The following is an 18240-nucleotide window of genomic DNA, read 5'->3' as shown; positions in this document are numbered from 1 at the left end:
TCGTAAGCAGGTTGATCGGCTTCTGATAGCGAGGTACCCGCAGCAGCTATTGGCCTCGATAGCAGAATCAGTGATGCATAGGTTAAAAAGAGAGGGACGAGACAGTGAAGCAGATTTCTACATCTGCTTCACTGTCTCGTCTCTCTCTTTTGTCACTAACAAACGTGTTATTGTTACTGTTATTCCTTACATGCACCGGATAGCGCACAATTTGAAAAAGATAGGAAAAAGAGCTAGCGTAAATGTTGTGTTTTCCGCTCCCAACAAGCTTTCCTCCATGTGTTCTAGAGTAAACAAAACCAAAAGAACAGTGCAGTCTTGCTCCGTAAAGCACGAAAACCGGTTCGTTGAATGTGTTAAAGGCGTCGTCTATTCCGTTCCGCTGTTTTTACCCGCCACGGTGGCTCAGTGGCTAAGGCGTTGCGCTGCTGAGCACGAGGTCGCGGGTTCGATTCCCAGCCGCGGCGGCCGCTTTTCTGATGGAGGCGAAAAGCAAAAACGCCCGTGTGTTCGAGATTTCGGCGCACGTTAAAGATCCCCAGGTGGTCAAAATTAATCCGGAGCCCTCCACTACGGCGCGCCTCATCGCCTGCGTTGCGTCGGTGCGTTAAACCCTACAATCAATCATCAAATCAACGTTCCGCTGTCTTGTGGGAAAACGTACGTAGGCCAAACTGGACGATGCCTAAATGAAAGATTAAAAGAACATAACTATAACGTACATACGGCGATTAGTGGCCACTTAGGTGTCCACTGTCGGGATTGCCGCGACTGCGCCCCAATATTTCAAAAATCACAGGCATTTCACGACACAAAGATAAAATAACAAGATAAATAATTGAAGCCGCAGAAATATTGCGCAGAAAAGATAAATGTGTTAGCGTTCCTTCCTTGTCACTCTCGCAGAAAGAGATTAATTATCTGTCCCTCAATAGTACAGCAAGTGTTTGTGGCACATGGCGTCGGTGAAGCGTGACGAGCGACTTCGTATCTCCTTCTATCGTGAAATTTTCGGTTTTTCTTGTGCTTTTGACTATTGGCATATATATGTGAAAAGCCAAGGAATAAACCTCAGTTGTAAGTCAGCGCTCGTGTTTGTCACCTCCTTCTTCTTCTGTCTTGTCTGAGTTTGCGCTGTTCCCCTTTTATAATCATGCACCAACTCACCCAAGCCTTAACCCTTGCCCGCCTCTTGGCTCGCCGGGCATTTTTGTGTTTCCTTGCAGTTTCTTCTGAGGCGCATTCACGCGGCCGAGCACGTTTCACAGCTGTAGCTGAAGTAGACGCACTGGAGACATCGCTTACATCAGTAGCGTGTCCAGCGGTGCGACAGAACTCTCTCATCGCTGTCGTCATGGTCTTTTTTCCATTGCGTCGTTTTGTTCTCGTCCCTGTAGCTATGACCGAGAGGCTTGAACAATGAACCTTGTTAACTCTACACATACGGTATAGCGTGAACGGGCTTTGTTACTGATGTAATCAGCCTTCTCAAATTATTTTCTCAAATTACTGCTGTGGGCCCCCGGTGGTGCGATTGTGTCTTCTTATCACTACCATTGTCGCGACCCGTTTTCTTTTGCGCCTTTTTTTAAGTGCGAATGCACTTTATAAGCGACCCCAAACCATCCACCGCCGGCGGCGGCGGCGGCGGCGTCCGCAGTGCTCCTCTATATTTAAAAAAGAAACAGCATCCGGCGCCAGGTTTCGATCCGAGGACTTTGCGGCCGCAGCGCGACGCTCTACCGACCAAGCCACGGACGCGACGGTGATATCAGTGTTGACGCGCCTTATATCTTTAACGCATTCAAACTACGTCGTCAGCGGCGTGCGTTGGCGACTCAGCGGCGTTATAGCGGCTTGATAACTGCGTGGTGTGCACGTGATACTACAAACCCGATGGAAGAGATGGAAGAGAAGGCGGCGAGGCGGTGGGCTGCGGGGGCCGAGCGCAAGCGCCGCAAGCGGGCCGACAACCGTGCATTCGCACTTTCACATTCTCCCCCTCGGGGAAATGCGGGGGAATTTTTTGTTATTCGCAATTCTAAGTCCTGAATATACGCTTCTAACGTAAGCGTGCCTTGCTACTTCTGTAACTGCTCCTGTGGGTCTCAGTACATGTCTTTAACGCACGTTTCTATGTCGAAGGCCACATCGCATTCACCAAGTCCTCGTTCAGTTAGCCAGAGCCAAGTGGCGGCCTTTGTGCAAGTAATGCGTTTCGAACTCGCCTTACGTAAAATCATTCCTGAATTCACACAACTTTATTTTCTTTTACTTTCATTATCTTGCACCGTCGGTTTCTTTTGGGACCATCGTTCAGTGAAGTCGGCGGTGAACGCCGGATGTTCGCGTGACGGCGCACTCGTTGTTTTCGCCGTATTATACATCCAAACGTCCGAGGCAGTAAAAACTTCCCGCACAATTTGTTCAATTTCCAGAAAAGTACGTCCGCTGGAATCAGCTGCTTTATCGGAAAATTCGCCGAAGAACATTATTCAATGCAATGGAACGACACGGCGATAAACCTTGCCGGTTGCATGCCTTGCATGTCCGTTAATCCCATTTTCGGAATTAGTTCGCACTGTGCATCGAGGAAAGACTCTTCGCTACCTAGTCATTTTCTGACGCTTCCGAGCGCACGGCAACACTGCCGGTGATTGCAACAACTGGAGGGCGCAGACGAAACGGCGCCTAGCAAGATTATGCGACCACTAGGAAAAAAAATATCTGCAGCTTGCATGTACACATCACTGCCGAAATATATTGTAATGCATGTACACATCACTGCCGAAATATATGCATTTAGTAAAGTATCGAAATTCTTGAAAATGCTGCTGCAAGCACCTTTGCAGCATGGGGATGGCTTGCTGAGTTACCACAAGTTGGGACGGCATGGGGAGTAAATACGCAGTCTGGGAGATTGTGTTCGATCGTTGGCCCCGAGTTGCGAAAGCATGGTGCAGTGGTCGATAGACGATGGTGCGCTGTGAAGGTGCTTCCTTCTGGTCGGTCAATCAATAAATTACTTGTCCCCGACCGGTTTTATTTTTTCTTTTCTCTCTTTTTAGACGGCCGTTAAACGCCTGTCGTAGACGGTTGGTGACAGACACAAGACGTGAGGTGCATTCACATATTTGGAGCTACATGCTCGGTATACCTTTTTTCGTCGCGCATTACGAATTGGAAGATACTAACCGGACTGTAGGGCCGGGTTATGTACCAAACATGGAAGGAACGTTTCAGTGCGATTACCGCTATAACGCTCCGAGGTGTGACTAAGAAAGCATCTAGGCACAGTCCTCTCCCATATCTTTCCCGTCTAACGCCGATTTAGGGTGGCAGTGCTACCAGTTTAAAAAAAAATGTTGCTGTCGTAAGAACAAAAAAGGAAGTGAAAATGAAAGTACGTAGAATTCAGCTTGCATTGAACGCTGAAGTTTGGAGCGTTCTATCTTTGTTCCCTTTGTATGTGCGCACATAGTTACCCTTAAGTTGTTTATTCTTTCTAGAAAAAAAACAGAAGACATATTTCTGGCTCAGTCAAATATTGATCGTATAAGCGCCCCTTTTAAAAAACAAAACTAACTCTCACAAGCGGGATAATGCGCTGACATGTCCAAAATATTTACCATGAAGACAATGGCGTGAAGAACACATGCACAAACACTGCTACGAACCAAAATCGAATAACCCGGAGAACAAAAGAAAAAAATATATATATACGGCTTGCCATGGATAAAACTTCCTTGCTTTGACGAAGACAAGTCCGTTGTCAAAGCGTTGGCAGATCGATACTGGCCGCGGTTGCCCCCTTCTAAATAGCCTCTGTTTTTTTTTACGATCATATTCCCAGCTCCATCGATTGTTGTATAGGATACCTAATGAGTCGTAAACATGTTGAAAAACCAGCAACAAGTTTCAATGAAGAACATTTTCGTGCTCTGGGTGGAATCCGAACCCACAACCTTCTGATAACGCCTCCGATGCTCTTCGAATTGAGCTACAGGAGTGAGTGAATATCGCTGCATTTCCGTGTTTCCTTCTAAGTATATGAATGTTTCCTGCGTTCCTGGGTGGTAGCGAGCACCACACCTGCAACTTCGGACTGCGGGAGTCGTTCCTTTTACGGCCCGCGGCAGTGACACGAGTGTTTCCACGCTTCCAGGAACAGTTCACCGACCACGAACCCTCGAATGCAATCTGCGGCAGAACCGAGACTGCTAGAACTGATGCCCTCGAAGTGCATGTGAGTTGTAACTGGAAATTAAGGATTCATAGTAAAAAAGCGAAGAAGCAGAGATTTGAGGCAAGACGCTGACTACCATCGGTGGCTCCGTGGGCCTGCCTACCGTTCCTTGCTAGACTATATCCGGAATGCTAACCTAGCTTCCTGGATGTCGCTGGAACTCGCTTCGCATCCACTCATCCTCGGTGCTCTGAAATAAATGAAAACAGAACAACAAGAGCGACACTAGCAGAATTAGACAGTTGTTTGTCTCTTTTTTTGAGTGGAGGGGGGGGGGAGGTAATAATAGAATTTCGGAACGGGGGAACAGAGAGGAAATTGGGAAAATTTTCGCGCTCTAGATGGGATCCGAACCAGAAACTATCAGATGGAACGCTACGTAATCTCAAAATATGTATTGTAATAAATAAATAAATAAATAAATATATAAATAAATAAATAAATACATACATACATAAATACATAAATACATAAATACATAAATAAATAAATAAATAAATGTCATATGGATATGCCGCATGTCTACTTCATTGTACGGGGTAACAGTTTTGATGGTATATTATATGCTGATCACAGGAAAATGTTAATTATAGTGTAAGTGACGCCCCTTCAGTCGAGGAGTTAAACTTTGACATTGGTGGGGCAATGTTATGCTACACTTATTATCACCCCAAAACAAAATTTGTTTCCAATTCATCCCATGATGTACTTGCCCGTAAGGCCATGTTTTGCCAGCAAGGTGTGACAAGCTCGTTGCCCACGTGATGAAATCACGGACGTATTCCGGCCCCAAACTTGAGCCAAACCCAAAGATTTGTTTCAAAATGTCTGAAAAATCGCCGGGTAATTGTGTATCCACCCGGTACAGTAACCGGGCATTTTTTTGTATGTTTCTGTCTTCTCTTGTTTTCTCTACGTCTCGCACTCCTCCTGCCCTCACGGTAGCTTTTTCTGTCACATGTCAACCAATCAGCAGCGAATCCTACTTGACCCCTCCTGATAAACTGCTCTGAAGGCCTCACGTTTCCTGACTACGACATCTTGGATAGCTAGCAGAACGTGTCGTTACAAGGCCGCATTTTCCAGCGCCATTATACACTAAAAAAAATGGCCAATTTTACGGGGAAAGCTGCTGCTAAAATGTTGCCGGACACATTTCCGTATTTTAGACAACGGAAAGAATTTTAAGAACGGACATTCCGTAGTACGGAAAAGCCGCAACAAAATAAACACTCCGTTTCAAAAAGCATGTCTTTCCGTAATTGATAGAACCTTCAAAAAAGAAAACAAAAAATACTTCGACGAGGAATCGAACCCGTGACGTTGATTGAATGGACACGACGCTCAAGACCACTGCACCACCGCACGAACGCTGCACTCGTGGCGAAGAACCTGTATACTACATGGATGCCCACCCTGCGTGTGCCATACATCGCTGTTTACTAGCTGGCTTACAGATTTCCTGGCTGATTAAGTGCGATTTCTTAAATAGCGCTTGCGCGGTAAGGTTCCGTGAAGCCCCCACAATAGTTGATCGCCATCAACTCCGCTGTTTAAAAAAAAGCGCTCGCAAAAATGTGTGTAACTTGCGGCGACTGCGATTTCGCACTGCATGAATAGTGCTTGCTGTGCTTTGGTTTTAAGCTTTAGGCTAAATACTTCGGCCGATATTGGTTCCTTAAGAACTAAATTACGTTCCGCAACTCTGCTTCTGCACGTAAATGACCTTATATTTTCTACAAGTGTGCCGGTCACACACGCATGTGCAGTTTGCAGGTCCGGGGCAGCGACGTCGCCGGAGCGTCGTAAAGACAAGATGCAGCGCTCGTGTTGAGCGGTATGGGCCTCATGGTCCTCACTAAGTTTACTACACTTTAGACACTAACGAAACAGAGCCGCATTCATTACGCCACAAATGTTGTCGGGGCGCAGTTTTCGCTTCTCGATCGATTCCCGACGATCGACACGACAATATATTTCTTGCAGTTATTAATAAACTGATCTCTTTCTGTTCTGCATCATACAGAGGAAACGCCCGTATTTTGCAAAGCAGAAAAAGATTCCGTTTGACGTGTACCGGAGAGAGCATCCGCCTACTGAGGGACGGAGCGCACTTCCGTGAAATTACGGGTGTTTTCTTTGTTCTGCATCAAACAGAACACGGCTCTGTTTTATTACGGCCATCTGGTCCGTAATTTGTCCGTAAAATTATTGATTGTTTTTACAGAGTAGCGTTCCAGACAATCTTTTCGGTGTTTTGTCTGCGCGGCGCCTCATTTCGACCTTGCCAACGAGATTTGAGCGCAGTACGTCCCCAATAGGTACACGTGCCGTGCACGTAGATTTTGCTTGTCGTTCCTTTTGATGATAAGCCATTGCTAGCAACGCAGACTCGGCAAGAAAGTCGAAGAACCGATGCCCACGACCCTACCCTCGGCGAGCCGCACCGGCTAAACAAATCCTCACTTGACCTCACGTGTTTTTGTTTTCCGGCGCTTTACTTTCCCACCACTCGTAAGCAGCCTGAGTGGAGCGCAAATACAATTTATTACGCAGCGACACCTATCTGGTCACTATTCCTCCAGCAAGCAGCTCACCCGCTCCCTGTGTTGAACGCGGCCGCCTCCAGCACAAGTTTGCCCATTGGTCCTGCGGCGTCCGACGTAGGCGCGTGCGTAAATCGATCCGCGGCTTCTACAGTCTCAGCGTGCGCGCCGGTCCGCCAGTCGGGCGTGGGACTCCGGCCGGTGCACAGCTCGAGAAAAGTTTTCACCGGGCGCGCCAGATCTTCTCGCCCTTGCTCATAAAGCCCTGCGCGCGGAAACTTTGGAGCAAAGTTCAATGTTGACCTTCAAATTTCGCCGGAGGTATCCTCGAAGGGAAGCTACTTTCCTGAGGGAGCCCTGAAAAAAAGAAATGTGTAACTGTGATGTTGAGGCGGGAACGTGCGGCGAACAGTGGTGAAACTTGGCAAAACTTTTGGGAAGTGCGTGACGACGGAGCGAGGACTTCGGATGGGGAAGATTTTTACTGTGGAGTGCTCGCCACTCGAGTGTTAAGCCATTTTGCGAGTGGCAACACCTAATGGTTGCCTTCATCAACGTCCTGGCCTGACTGTTGGCCCTCGGTCCAGCACGAAGCAACAATAAAACTCTTCTCCCGAGAAGTGCCGCAGCAACCGGAAGCGCATGTACGCAAACCGCCCTCTGTTCGCGATGTGGCAGAATACTCAAAGCAACGACACGGTGGAGAACCTTACATCTGACTACGGGGAGCGGCTCGGCACGGTTAGCCCTCACTACCGCAGCAACCTGTCTGCGCTGGAAGACCCTCAGGTCCTCGAAGAGCTCTCCTTCAGCACGCTCTCGCTGGTCCAGGTGGTAGTCTACTGCATCCTGTTCCTGATCGCCGCCGGAGGCAACGTGCCCGTGTTTGTCACGCTTCTGCGGAACAGACACCGGAAGTCGCGCATCAAGCTGATGATCATGCACCTGGCGATCGCCGACATGATCGTGACGTTCGTGATGATCCCCGTGGAGGTGGTGTGGCGACTCACGGTGCAGTGGCTGGCGGGCGACCTCATGTGCAAGCTGATGCAGATGATGCGCGCCTTCGGACCGTACCTCTCGTCGGCCGTGCTCGTGTGCATCAGCGTGGACCGCTATTTCGCCGTCCTGCACCCGCTCAAGGTGCACGACGCCCACCGCCGGGGAAAGATCATGCTCGCGGTCGCCTGGTACGCCAGCCTCATCTGCAGTGTCCCGCAGGTACGTACCTCACTTGTCTCTCTCTTGTACTCAATGAATGTGCTTGGACATTCGCACGTCCTCCGGGCAACAGTGGCCGCCATCCCTACAGTCTGAGCACGCAAATAAACCTGCAAGATTTTAGCCCAGCCATAATATCGCGGCCTCGGCATATTTACTCACTTGGCTGGCACGTCACTGTCTCTAAGGACTTTAACACGTTTACCCACCTTGATGTCGGCCACCGGCCCGGAAAAAATCTGGATATTGGTCTTAGATGACGCTGGCTCAGTGTTAAGCATTTTGATATCCTTACGCAATGTATGAGTGCGTTTTTTTTGTTTTGATTTATGTTAGCAACTTATTAGGATGTTCAACGCACACTAGCGTGATAGGCACTGATATCACATAAAAAAGCCCAAAAGGTGGTTCGTTTAGTGCTTGCAGAAGGCATGTTTAATTGCTCGTGCTCATCGATGATAACACCCCAAATTGTGCTTCGAAAAAAAAGTAAAACAATCGAAGCATCAATTTTTTTTTAAGTTTTACCGTAACATACAGCGCATTTTTTAATGGCTGACGCGGCTTCTAGGGGTGACGCAGACGACTGTCAGCAAAAGAAAAAAAACGGCAGACAAGAAATAGCAAATGTTAAATGTATTGCCTCATGTCAAGGCAAAAAGGCTCGTGTGGATAAATTCAGTGGGCTCTATTGATACGGCCGGTAGCTCGAAAGTGAAAAAAAAAAAAAAAAAGTGAGGAACACTGACACCCTCAGCTTCCCTTATTCTTAACCGAGAAAATAAGGAGCTCTGCCGCCTCCGAAGCACACAATTAGCAGCACACAATGGCCATGTTAATTAGGTGGAGCGAATAAAAAGAAGCTGGGTTTTGTTACGCAAATGATCAAGGAATGCTGTATCGCTTGCACGTTTAAGAAAAATAAAGCTTGGATTCCCGGGAATATATTTATAGCATTTACTTGTAGCGCTATAAGATGAAGGTGCACTTCATGCATAAGAGTGTAATAAATATGCAAGCAAATGTTTTTTGTTGTTCATGAATGTTCAATACGTAATTTTTAACGGATAATCACAATTCATTCGCGTCTCATTAATTCACGTGATTAATTTTTAACACGTTCAGAGAGTCGATTCGGGCAGACACGTACTACAAAAATGAAAATGCTTTGTGAAGTAAGTCAACTCAGTTCCGTTATTTGCTATGAGGAACGCCCTCAATCTTTTGCGTCAGCTGCATTTTCAGGAATCGGCATGAAATATGCAAATGAACATTCATGTGTACTAGGTTCTTAAGAGAGTTGATCTCCATCGACCTGTACGAGATCTTTATGGCGAAATTTGAGAGACAAATTTTTCCGTGTTGCGGGGCTCTGCACTGATAATAAAGGCGTAACAATGAAAGACGCCATTATAAAAAGCAACGCAATTAATGACAATTATCTGCATTGGGATGTTAAAACCTGCATTCATGAGGCATGTATATCCTCGGATTTTTTTTTTCAACAAGTGATTGTAAAGCCGGCGTAAAAATTGCGCAAAAGCTGCACAGAACTGCGGAACAAAGAGACGAAAAAAAATTCATCGATTTTTTTTTTTTTACATTTCGCAATCAAGGATTTTACGTTGTTTTCACTGCGACGTAACAGCTTTGTCCTAATTTAATTTTCTTGGTGTGTTTTATTTTGATTGTATTTTACGAGCAGGGAGACAGTTTTCGGCATTTTGTGGGGTGCTCCGGGTACTGCGAATAAAGTTACACGCGCAAAAAAAAAAAAAGAAAACTCTTACTCGTTTCCATTTAGGATAAATAAACGTTTATCCTTCTCTTGAACGATTTGCCTACCAGTTTTACACAGGTCATTCATTTTGCGCCGGAAGCTACCCGAAGAGTGAACAAAAGAAGCTTGTTACGCAAACCATTAACGACAGAAACAAAATTCCGAACGCAGCACAACGAAACCTGTCGATGCTATTTTAGGTTTTTCAGCCCCAGCGCAGATTGTAAACCCCGAAATACAGTTCCCATTTATTTTCCCCTTTCTCCTGAATGCGCGGTTGGATGACTATGCTGTTTATCTTACGTATTATGCCTTTCTTGCCGTGGGAATCTCCATCGGCGATTTTATAATTTATCCGTAATGTCCCCTCCATCTCTCTCGCGACTCGTTCCCTTAGGAACGATCTTCTGTAGCTGCGCTTTTCCTGCGCGGGAGCTTATTTCTGCCAATGAATTTGTTTTGTCTGCACCCCTTGAGTGGCATGCCATACGATGCACCATTCGCGACTAAAGCTTTCCCTGCAGGAAAGCTAAAACAGAAAACATGTATGTATACGGGGGCTCCTCGTCCTGTCGGGCAAGAAGAATTGACTCGTAATATATCCTCCCGAAATTGATAGAAAATACTGCTACTTTCGACAGCCGTTTGGTCGCATTCACGCTGAATTCTGGTGATGGGGCCTGTTTTCTCAAGATTGCCTACGTACGCGAGAGTATAGAAAATAGCTTGCGTGTGGGTAAAAGATGGAGTTTGCGAGAAAGAAGAGTCGATGTAGAAAGACACCACTGTTTCTTATTTTACCACGGTTTGTCTTCCGTGTGACAGCGACACCTTGCAGCTCCAAGTGGTCATATTGGGCTCAGTTTACCAGTGCATGTTCTTTCGTTCGCAGCCCCAGCCACGAGATTTCTCCGCAAAGAAGCGTTTGTATTTGTTCATCTTTGCACTTTCGATACCAGATATCTATTTGGTCTGATGCTCCTTCAGCAACTATTTACTTGATTTTTCACCCGCTTTCTTAGAACTTCCGTTCCAACTTCCATCCCTTCAGATCTTGTTTATTATCCTCACTTTACCAATTGTGGTTTTCTAACTTAATTTTTGTGTTCACTTGTTATGCCTTCATCCCGCGATCGTAAGAGCCCTCGACCTCTAATTTCTTACCTTGTAGCCCCTCGGGTACACGCGATGGGAGATAGGAAATGGTCCCTAATGGGACTAGCGATGTTGAGAGGAAACCAAACCACGTCAGATGGTTGCGTCATGATTATCATTGACACTCTGGAAGGCCAACGTAGTTATACGGCTTCGCCCCACCTCTGATTGGTTGACTGATTGTAGGGTTTAACGCGCCGACGCAACGCAAGCGACGAGGCATGCAGTAGTGGAGGGCTCCGGATTGATTTTGACCACCTGGGGATCTTGAACATGCGCCAATCTCGTACACGCGGGCGTTTTTGCTTTTCGCCTCCATCAGAAAAGCGGCCGCCAAGCCCGGGAATCGAGCCCGCTACCTCGTGCTCAGCAGCACAACGCCTTAGCCACTGGGCCATCACGGCGGGTGCTTCGCCACAACGCACTCCAGTGTTGCATCGTTGCTAACGGGCGCGGCAAATAGCAAGGCCGAGCAACGCAGTTTTATTGGTCCCGTATCTCCTTTCTTCGCCGCAAATCACGTCGAAAGGCCAATGGGTTCCGGCCATTCCTGCCACACGACTCCCCCTCCTCTTTCCCCTTGCCCCCGTCACGAGCTTACCCTCCTATGTCGCTCCTCTCGTTGAGGAATAGAGTGAAAGTATTTTCGTTCGGGCACTTTAGTAATTTACAGTGCAGAGTTAGCTCGATACTCCTGGACGGCGGGGTTTTTCTGCTTGTAGAGCAGGTGGTTTTGTAGGTGAGGGGTATTGGCCGAACTGGTGGAGAAGAAGCGAGGCGGGACGGCTTCGGACACAAACCAAATGTACCGACCGGACAAATGGTAAGATATGCTAATGAAAAAAAAAAAAAAACTAGCCTAATCGGTACAGTTCTCAAAAGTTCAATCTACAAACGTTCGGGCTCACGGGTGGTGGGAGAGCATCGGTGCTGGTAGAGGCCGTCGGTGTTCTTGAACAGATGCGCGGGCCGTTGCGCGGTCGTGGCCGAATGATGAAGCGGCGTGCTGGCCGGGCATTTGTGGGTTGTAGAAGACCCACGGGGTCGCTGACACTGTCCAGTTGTCGCAACTCTTGAAGGCCAGGTGTGACATGTGGTTTGGCCCTGAGGCGTTGACGTCCAGCTGAGAACTCGCCAAGACCTCTTGTTCCTCCTGCCTCCGACTTGACTTCTCTCTTCCGCTTCCTCACCTCGTCTCCTTCCTTCTTTTTAACACGAAAGTGTTTTATGCCGGGGTCCACCAAGATCTGGCTGACGTCATATCCGTCACGGAAATGACATCGCCAGAAAACTTTGATTGACGCGGCCGCGCCGGGATTTGAACCACGAACTCTTTCGCCGCAGCGGGAGGTAGGAAACGCGCTCCCGACTGCGCTGTGAATTCAGATGGTGCTGCCGTCTAGGTAGTGCTGCCGTCTAGGAGAGGCGAATGGAACCGGTGCATCATGACGCTAATGAGCGCCGACAGTTGGCGCCTCGATGCCAGCGCCTACGTGTACGGGTGACGCGCAGCGTAACCTGCGGAGAAGCATGTAAGGCAACGACCACAGAGCAAGATAGACGCCGACTTGCGGATGTCGCGCTCGTGGCACGGTCCGCTGCTCCTTTCGCTGCAGCGGACCGTGTGTTCACCAAACGATTCGCTGACATCCCGTTTGGTTTCGTTCACAAGGACGGTTTGTGAGCGCCTGTGGTTTCAGTCGAATTTACGCTATGCTCCAGCGCGTGCAATCCGGTGTCTAACGTTAATCGTATAACGGTGACATACCGACTAAATATATATAGCCATGTGCAAGTTCATATCGATGCAGATTAGCCTTCAACTGCTCCTGTGAACGCACATTTCATTTTCATGTTTTATTGGTTCTTATGGAAGAAAGTTTAACGACTTCAACCCCATCTTTTCCTTCGTCTTTCCTTCCTCTCCTTTGCTCTTCGTCCACATCGCGCCACGCTCCATCTTATTCACCTCTGTGCGCCACGAAAAGTGCCTGCTCACATTAGTGTTAAGTTTCATTGTCCGATCACCGTCGTATGGACCCCGGGACATGCCTCTCGCTCCCCGGGAACTAATCAGCGCATGCTGCGGCCCGCTAGCTTCACTTCCGGGCGTTCCCTACAGGGACAGGCGGCTCGGCGTCTACGACGGCCACTTTCCATCCTCTTCCCCCCTGCTTCACGGACACCCTACGTCACTACCGTTACGCTCGGCGAAGGTATCTCCCGCCCCACCTTACCCTCTCCGTCGAAGGATCACGAACCTGGCGCCGACTACAGACCGGCACATAATATAACGCCACCATCCTCTTCCACATGTCCCTATCACACTTCGAGTATAACTGCCCGGACTGCCACGTTCCTGCCACCACTGCCCACCTCGTCTTCCTGCGCCTACAACACCCCGTCCCAAACCCCGAGCAGTGGGAACCAGCTCGGCCCTGCAAGAGCCGCGCAGCCTGGTCCAGAGGGCCACACAAGCAGTGGCGGCACGCGGCCTGCTGAACTGAGCAGGTCACCTACTGCTTTCTTTTTTTTTCTTTTTGCGCAATAAACGTTTTGGATCCTCCTCCTCTGAAAAAAAAAAACGGTCGTTTTTGATAGAGAGGTCCCTGTGGTAGGTATGCACAGTTGTGAGTACTACAGGGGTGGTCTTTTTCTGCATGGATTAGTTTGGTTGGAAGTGATGGCGTTGAGAGCGCTTAAGCCTAGCTTAGATTGGCGGGTGTTCGGGTTGCAAAATGGAGAAATTTGACCAAAAAAATATGCACGGCTGTAATTTCTTAATTCTGAGTCTTTTTTTTTTAGATGTCGTTGTGTTAAGGGTTACATCGCGGTTAACGTACTACAATTAAATTTAAGTGGCAGGGTGAGACGGCGGAGCTGGAACACCCGAAGGATGGAGTTAAATTACAAAGAGAAGATCGGTCGGCCGATGATCGATGATCGAAACGATGATCCGATGAAACGCCGGCTGGCTGGCTCGTTGTCCTACAACACGTGGCATACGATGAGCTACTCCAAGCAAACGCAAGATGTACAATATGTACACTTTATTTACAGCACGTATTTACAACTATGAAGGCTCATGATCGCATAAAAGAGGTCGCGCAAGGCCCGCGTCATGCAGGGCTCGCCGCTCTCTCCTATCCTCCCCTCGCGCTTTCTCAAAACATCAAACTCCTCGGTTTTACCGCCAAAATCACGCCCAAAAACAGGGCGTCACAATTTGAGAGGGAGAATGGCTCATTGATTAGGCCACTGATTGGCCACCGTGACAAAGTTATGTGGGTTCAAACTAGTCACGTGACCGACCTTTCACTTTCATACAGAAACCCGGAGGTATTCCGCAAAATACAAATATAACACAAATCAAAACCAACCAACTAAAAGCAGACCTATCGACGGGAATCAGCTCCTGGGCAGCTCGTCTTAAACTATTGTCCATACCGTGAACGCCTACGTTTGTACTCCGCACCGCCAAAATTCATTTGCATTGCAAACACGTGGAGGGTATAACAATGCCTAGTCGCCTGCCCATTGACGCATCCCAGTCATCGAGTAGCCAGGGCCAGACGTAGAGTGAATGGAAACTTCGCCTTAGTAGCTTTGCGCTGCGTACCCGTGGTAGATAGAACGTCTCGTGCCTTCTTCCCTCCTTTGAACCCTTTACCGACCTCCAGCTCCGGTCCGCTTCGGGCATACTCGTGGCGGTAATCGCGGACGTTAAAATGTCAATGGTCCCCCTCTGCCAGTTTCCCAAACGAACTAGAGGAAAGCCTCCTTCAAAAGCTTACATCGCTTTCAACTTTTGTGGGGTGACCGACGCATTTGTGTAAGCCATCTCCGAGCCCGCTCGTCAGTTGAACACAAAAGCGCGGCGAATAACAAAGAACCCTCCGCAATTTCTGCTTACTTCCCTCACGCCTAAGTCAGCCCGGATGGCGTGAAAACAAACACAACATAGGTAAAAACACTTTGCCTAACTAATGATATCTAGTTGCCGGGCAGTTTTAATTAATGAAGTGAAGTGCCCGAACTTAACAGTTGATTTTCTCAGTTTTACAATCGCTTTTTATAAAAATTAAAAGGCTGATAAAAAAGGCATCAGTGTCTTTGCGTGGTCGCCAGAGATATATTGGTGTTAGTTTCGCCGAGATGCAATAAAGTTTAAGACCCCATGGTGTTAGAAAGATGTGGAAAAACAATGAGAGCAAAGATTGCAGGAGCTTACTCAGAGCGCGGCTTCGTCGACGGTGAGCGGGCAACTAGTTGACTCGAACGAGAGAAGACAGGCAAACAGAACAAAAAAAAAATGGTTGCGGTTTAGCTTAGCTAACCTTGGATATGCAAAGCAAAAGCTTGGCTTAGTCTGGTTGAGTTTTGGTTCACTTGGTTAACCTTTGATGTAGCTGTATTGCCGACAGGGGCTCAAAGCCGTGCAGTACCGTGCAACGCTCACAGGAGGCCCGGTCTCGCTTACATTCTCAGCGAACGCGGCGTTCCTCTTTCACGGCAAGGTTTTTTTTTTCTCCGTGTTCACGGCGAACGCGGCGCAAAGTGATTCACATAGCCCGAGACGACCCAGCGGCGCACGCGTGGGTGTATGCGGATTTGGTCGGCTGCCGATGAGCTGAGCAGCTGCTCCCGCCGCGGACTCCGCCGCTACGTGAGCAGAACGACTTAAAACGGGGCTTTGTGCGCAGCGCTGACAGCGGGCCCGGCGAATCACGCGATGCGTTTCGAGGGGTGTGTCGTTGGGGGTGTCTCCGGTCAAAAGGTTAATGTGCGCATCCCCCGCGAAACCGCTGGACGAAACTAGTAAAGATTTGCTTTAAAATTAAAAAGAAAGGCTATTGCCTGCAAAACAAAAAAGTTGCATGCGCAACGGCATTACCCGACGCGATCAAGAGGTTTTGCATTACACAATATCACACAGCACAGAAAATCTTCCCTGAGTCACATCCTATGGTGCGGCCAGCCGCTTTCTTTATAGTGGAACATTTTGTTTGGGGCAATGACCCGTCGTTCTGGGACGTTGTGAGGAAACAGGAAAACCAAGGTGTTCTAGGCTAAACCAGCTCCGCGTGTTATACGAAATGCTCTAGATTATCTAATATGACAAAGCGGACCGCCTGTCCAAGAAGCAGAACCACTGTCGCTTCTATTGCGAGAGGTCTATTACTCCGGGAGCGAAAAACGGCTCCTAGCGTCAATCTTCAAGCGCAGTCAAAGTCAAGCCAGCGCCAAGCCTTGTGCGCTTGCGCAGAGTGAAAGCAGTCACGCCTTCGTTCCAATGTAAGGGGATCGGAGAGGAGGATGTGGAGAAATAGTAAGGGCACGTGCTGTCACAAAATCATACAAGGAGGCGCTGGCTGCAACCAAGTTCGCTGCGCGATCACGTTTCGGGCAGCACGTGCTTTGCATGTGGTGCAATTGGACACGCCTTTACAGTGCACTCTCGGCGCGAAAACCTAGCGGCAAACTTGCTTTAACCACGTTCAAACACGGCGAAAAAATTTAGAGTAGCTGGTTTTGGGCAACGAGTGGCATAACGGTATTCTTTTGGGAGAGAGCGGTGATCCGAGTTACGGTTCAGCACTCCGTTTTTCCGGTGCTTCTCGTCACCCGTCCTGCTAGCAGGTATGGCTGGCCTAATGCGTGCTGCTGCCCCACCTATAAGCCATCAAAAGGCTGAACAGTCAGTTTGTGCGTCGTGAGATAGTTTCAAATGTGTTGGGTAAAAGCTGGTAAAAAATGTGATCGAAAGAACTTCACCACGGCTGAATGTTGGTTGGCTAAGCTGTTGGTCCGGCACTCGACGTGGCATTGGTTGAACTTTAATAAATACTATAGCTCGTCATTTCTCTCATGTCAAAGGCCTTAATGTACTCCTCACTGCGGCGCTAAAATTCTACTCCTTAATTGTTACTTTTTCATTTCGTTATAGCATCATGCATCTTTGTCGCAACTGTTCTGCTCTCATCATGATGCGACACCTCTAACTTTCACTGTTATAACTGTTCCCAGCTATTGTATAATGAGGTCGTCATAACAGCTGCAATGCTTTCATTCGATACCTCCATTGCGTGGGCGCAAATATTTTGAATTGGCATACAGTGAGTTCGCTCAAAAATATCTCAGGTAGTTGCCGAGGACAAAACAACGACAGGAGCGACAAAAAATAGGAGCTCATTTGAACAACCGCTCTTTCCCCGGGGGGTCAGACGCCTCACGAGCTGCAACCGCTGCTGGGACCACCACGGGTGTTTGAAAGGAGGGGGGAGGAGGAAAACTTTTATATAATCAGTTAAAAGCGCCGTGAGTGGAGTCCTCAGTACAGGACTTAGACAGAGCTCGCTGACATCTTCGTCCTCTCGACGAGCGGAAGCTTGCACAACGGAGGAGCGTGCGAGAAAACGCGGAGGAAACGAGGTGGCAAGTGGCGTAAGCTAGCCACCTCCCGAGTTTCCCGTTATCAGAAAAGACGACGGCGACTGCGGTTGCAGTTGTCGTTGCGGAACAACGGCTCCAAGCGTGTTCCCTACGCCGAAGAAGGGGTTGTTTGCCCATAATGGCCGGCCGCAGCGGGGTGCCTTTTGTCCCGCTTCTCAGGCGTCGAATGAGCAAGCATCCGCTGTGCCAGCTAGGCGAACCCGGTCGGAATGACGAAGGGAACAGAAGCCAGATGTTTTCCTGACATAAAGGAGGGTAGTCTTTGGAGGCACTGTGCGAGAAAATGAAGAAAATAAATGAAATATAAGGTACAGGTATGTCTAACAAGCTATCAAAGCAGTTGTCATGTTAGCGCTCTAATAAAATACGCTCTATAGGGCTTATTTTATTGTAGTATTGCTGCATTGGTACGCTACAATTAAAACCAAATTTTACAACCGTTCAAAGCAAAGATTTAGACTAAACATCAACCATAGAAATCGGCAATAAGTAGATGCTGAGATTTCACGCATTCCTTGTTTTTTTATGTTTTATTTGTAGTTCTACAAGTTCAATATAAGTGGTGCCTGTCGTTAAACTCTCACTAGTACGCGTTTCTGGTTGCATTCGCTATCTCTAGGACGAAGCGAGTACGCTTGCTTCAAGGGTACAACAAAATCGGGCGCTATTTTAAATATCATGTTTCCGGGAAAGCTGCTGCTAAATGAAGGTAGCAGCATTGAGTGTACTGCTTAAAATAATCGCAAATGTAAGCGAATGAACACGGGGGTAGCCAAGAAAAATAGGAATAATACTTGCAGTCTTCAAGGATTTGAACAAAAACGCCTGAATTTCCAGAA

General features: G+C 48.0%; 1 protein-coding gene across 1 annotated transcript in view; it reads left to right on the top strand.

Moving 5' to 3' along the window:
- Positions 1 to 6985: 6985 nt before the first annotated feature.
- LOC144170108 (adipokinetic hormone/corazonin-related peptide receptor variant I-like) overlaps positions 6986 to 18240 on the top strand; it is a 78689-nt gene continuing 67434 nt past the window's right edge. The window contains exon 1 of the mRNA XM_077699679.1: positions 6986 to 8013. Within this exon, the coding sequence (XP_077555805.1) occupies positions 7435 to 8013 (579 nt within the window). The 5' untranslated portion in view covers positions 6986 to 7434. The remainder of the gene's footprint in view (positions 8014 to 18240) is intronic.

The sequence above is a fragment of the Haemaphysalis longicornis genome, unplaced genomic scaffold, assembly GCF_048455015.1.
Source record: "Haemaphysalis longicornis isolate Haplotype H1 unplaced genomic scaffold, Haemaphysalis longicornis Haplotype H1 scaffold_2, whole genome shotgun sequence".
In the NCBI taxonomy this organism is placed as follows: Eukaryota; Metazoa; Arthropoda; class Arachnida; order Ixodida; family Ixodidae; genus Haemaphysalis; species Haemaphysalis longicornis.
Note: the sequence above shows the minus strand (reverse complement) of the source record. Positions and strands in the feature narration are given on the sequence as shown.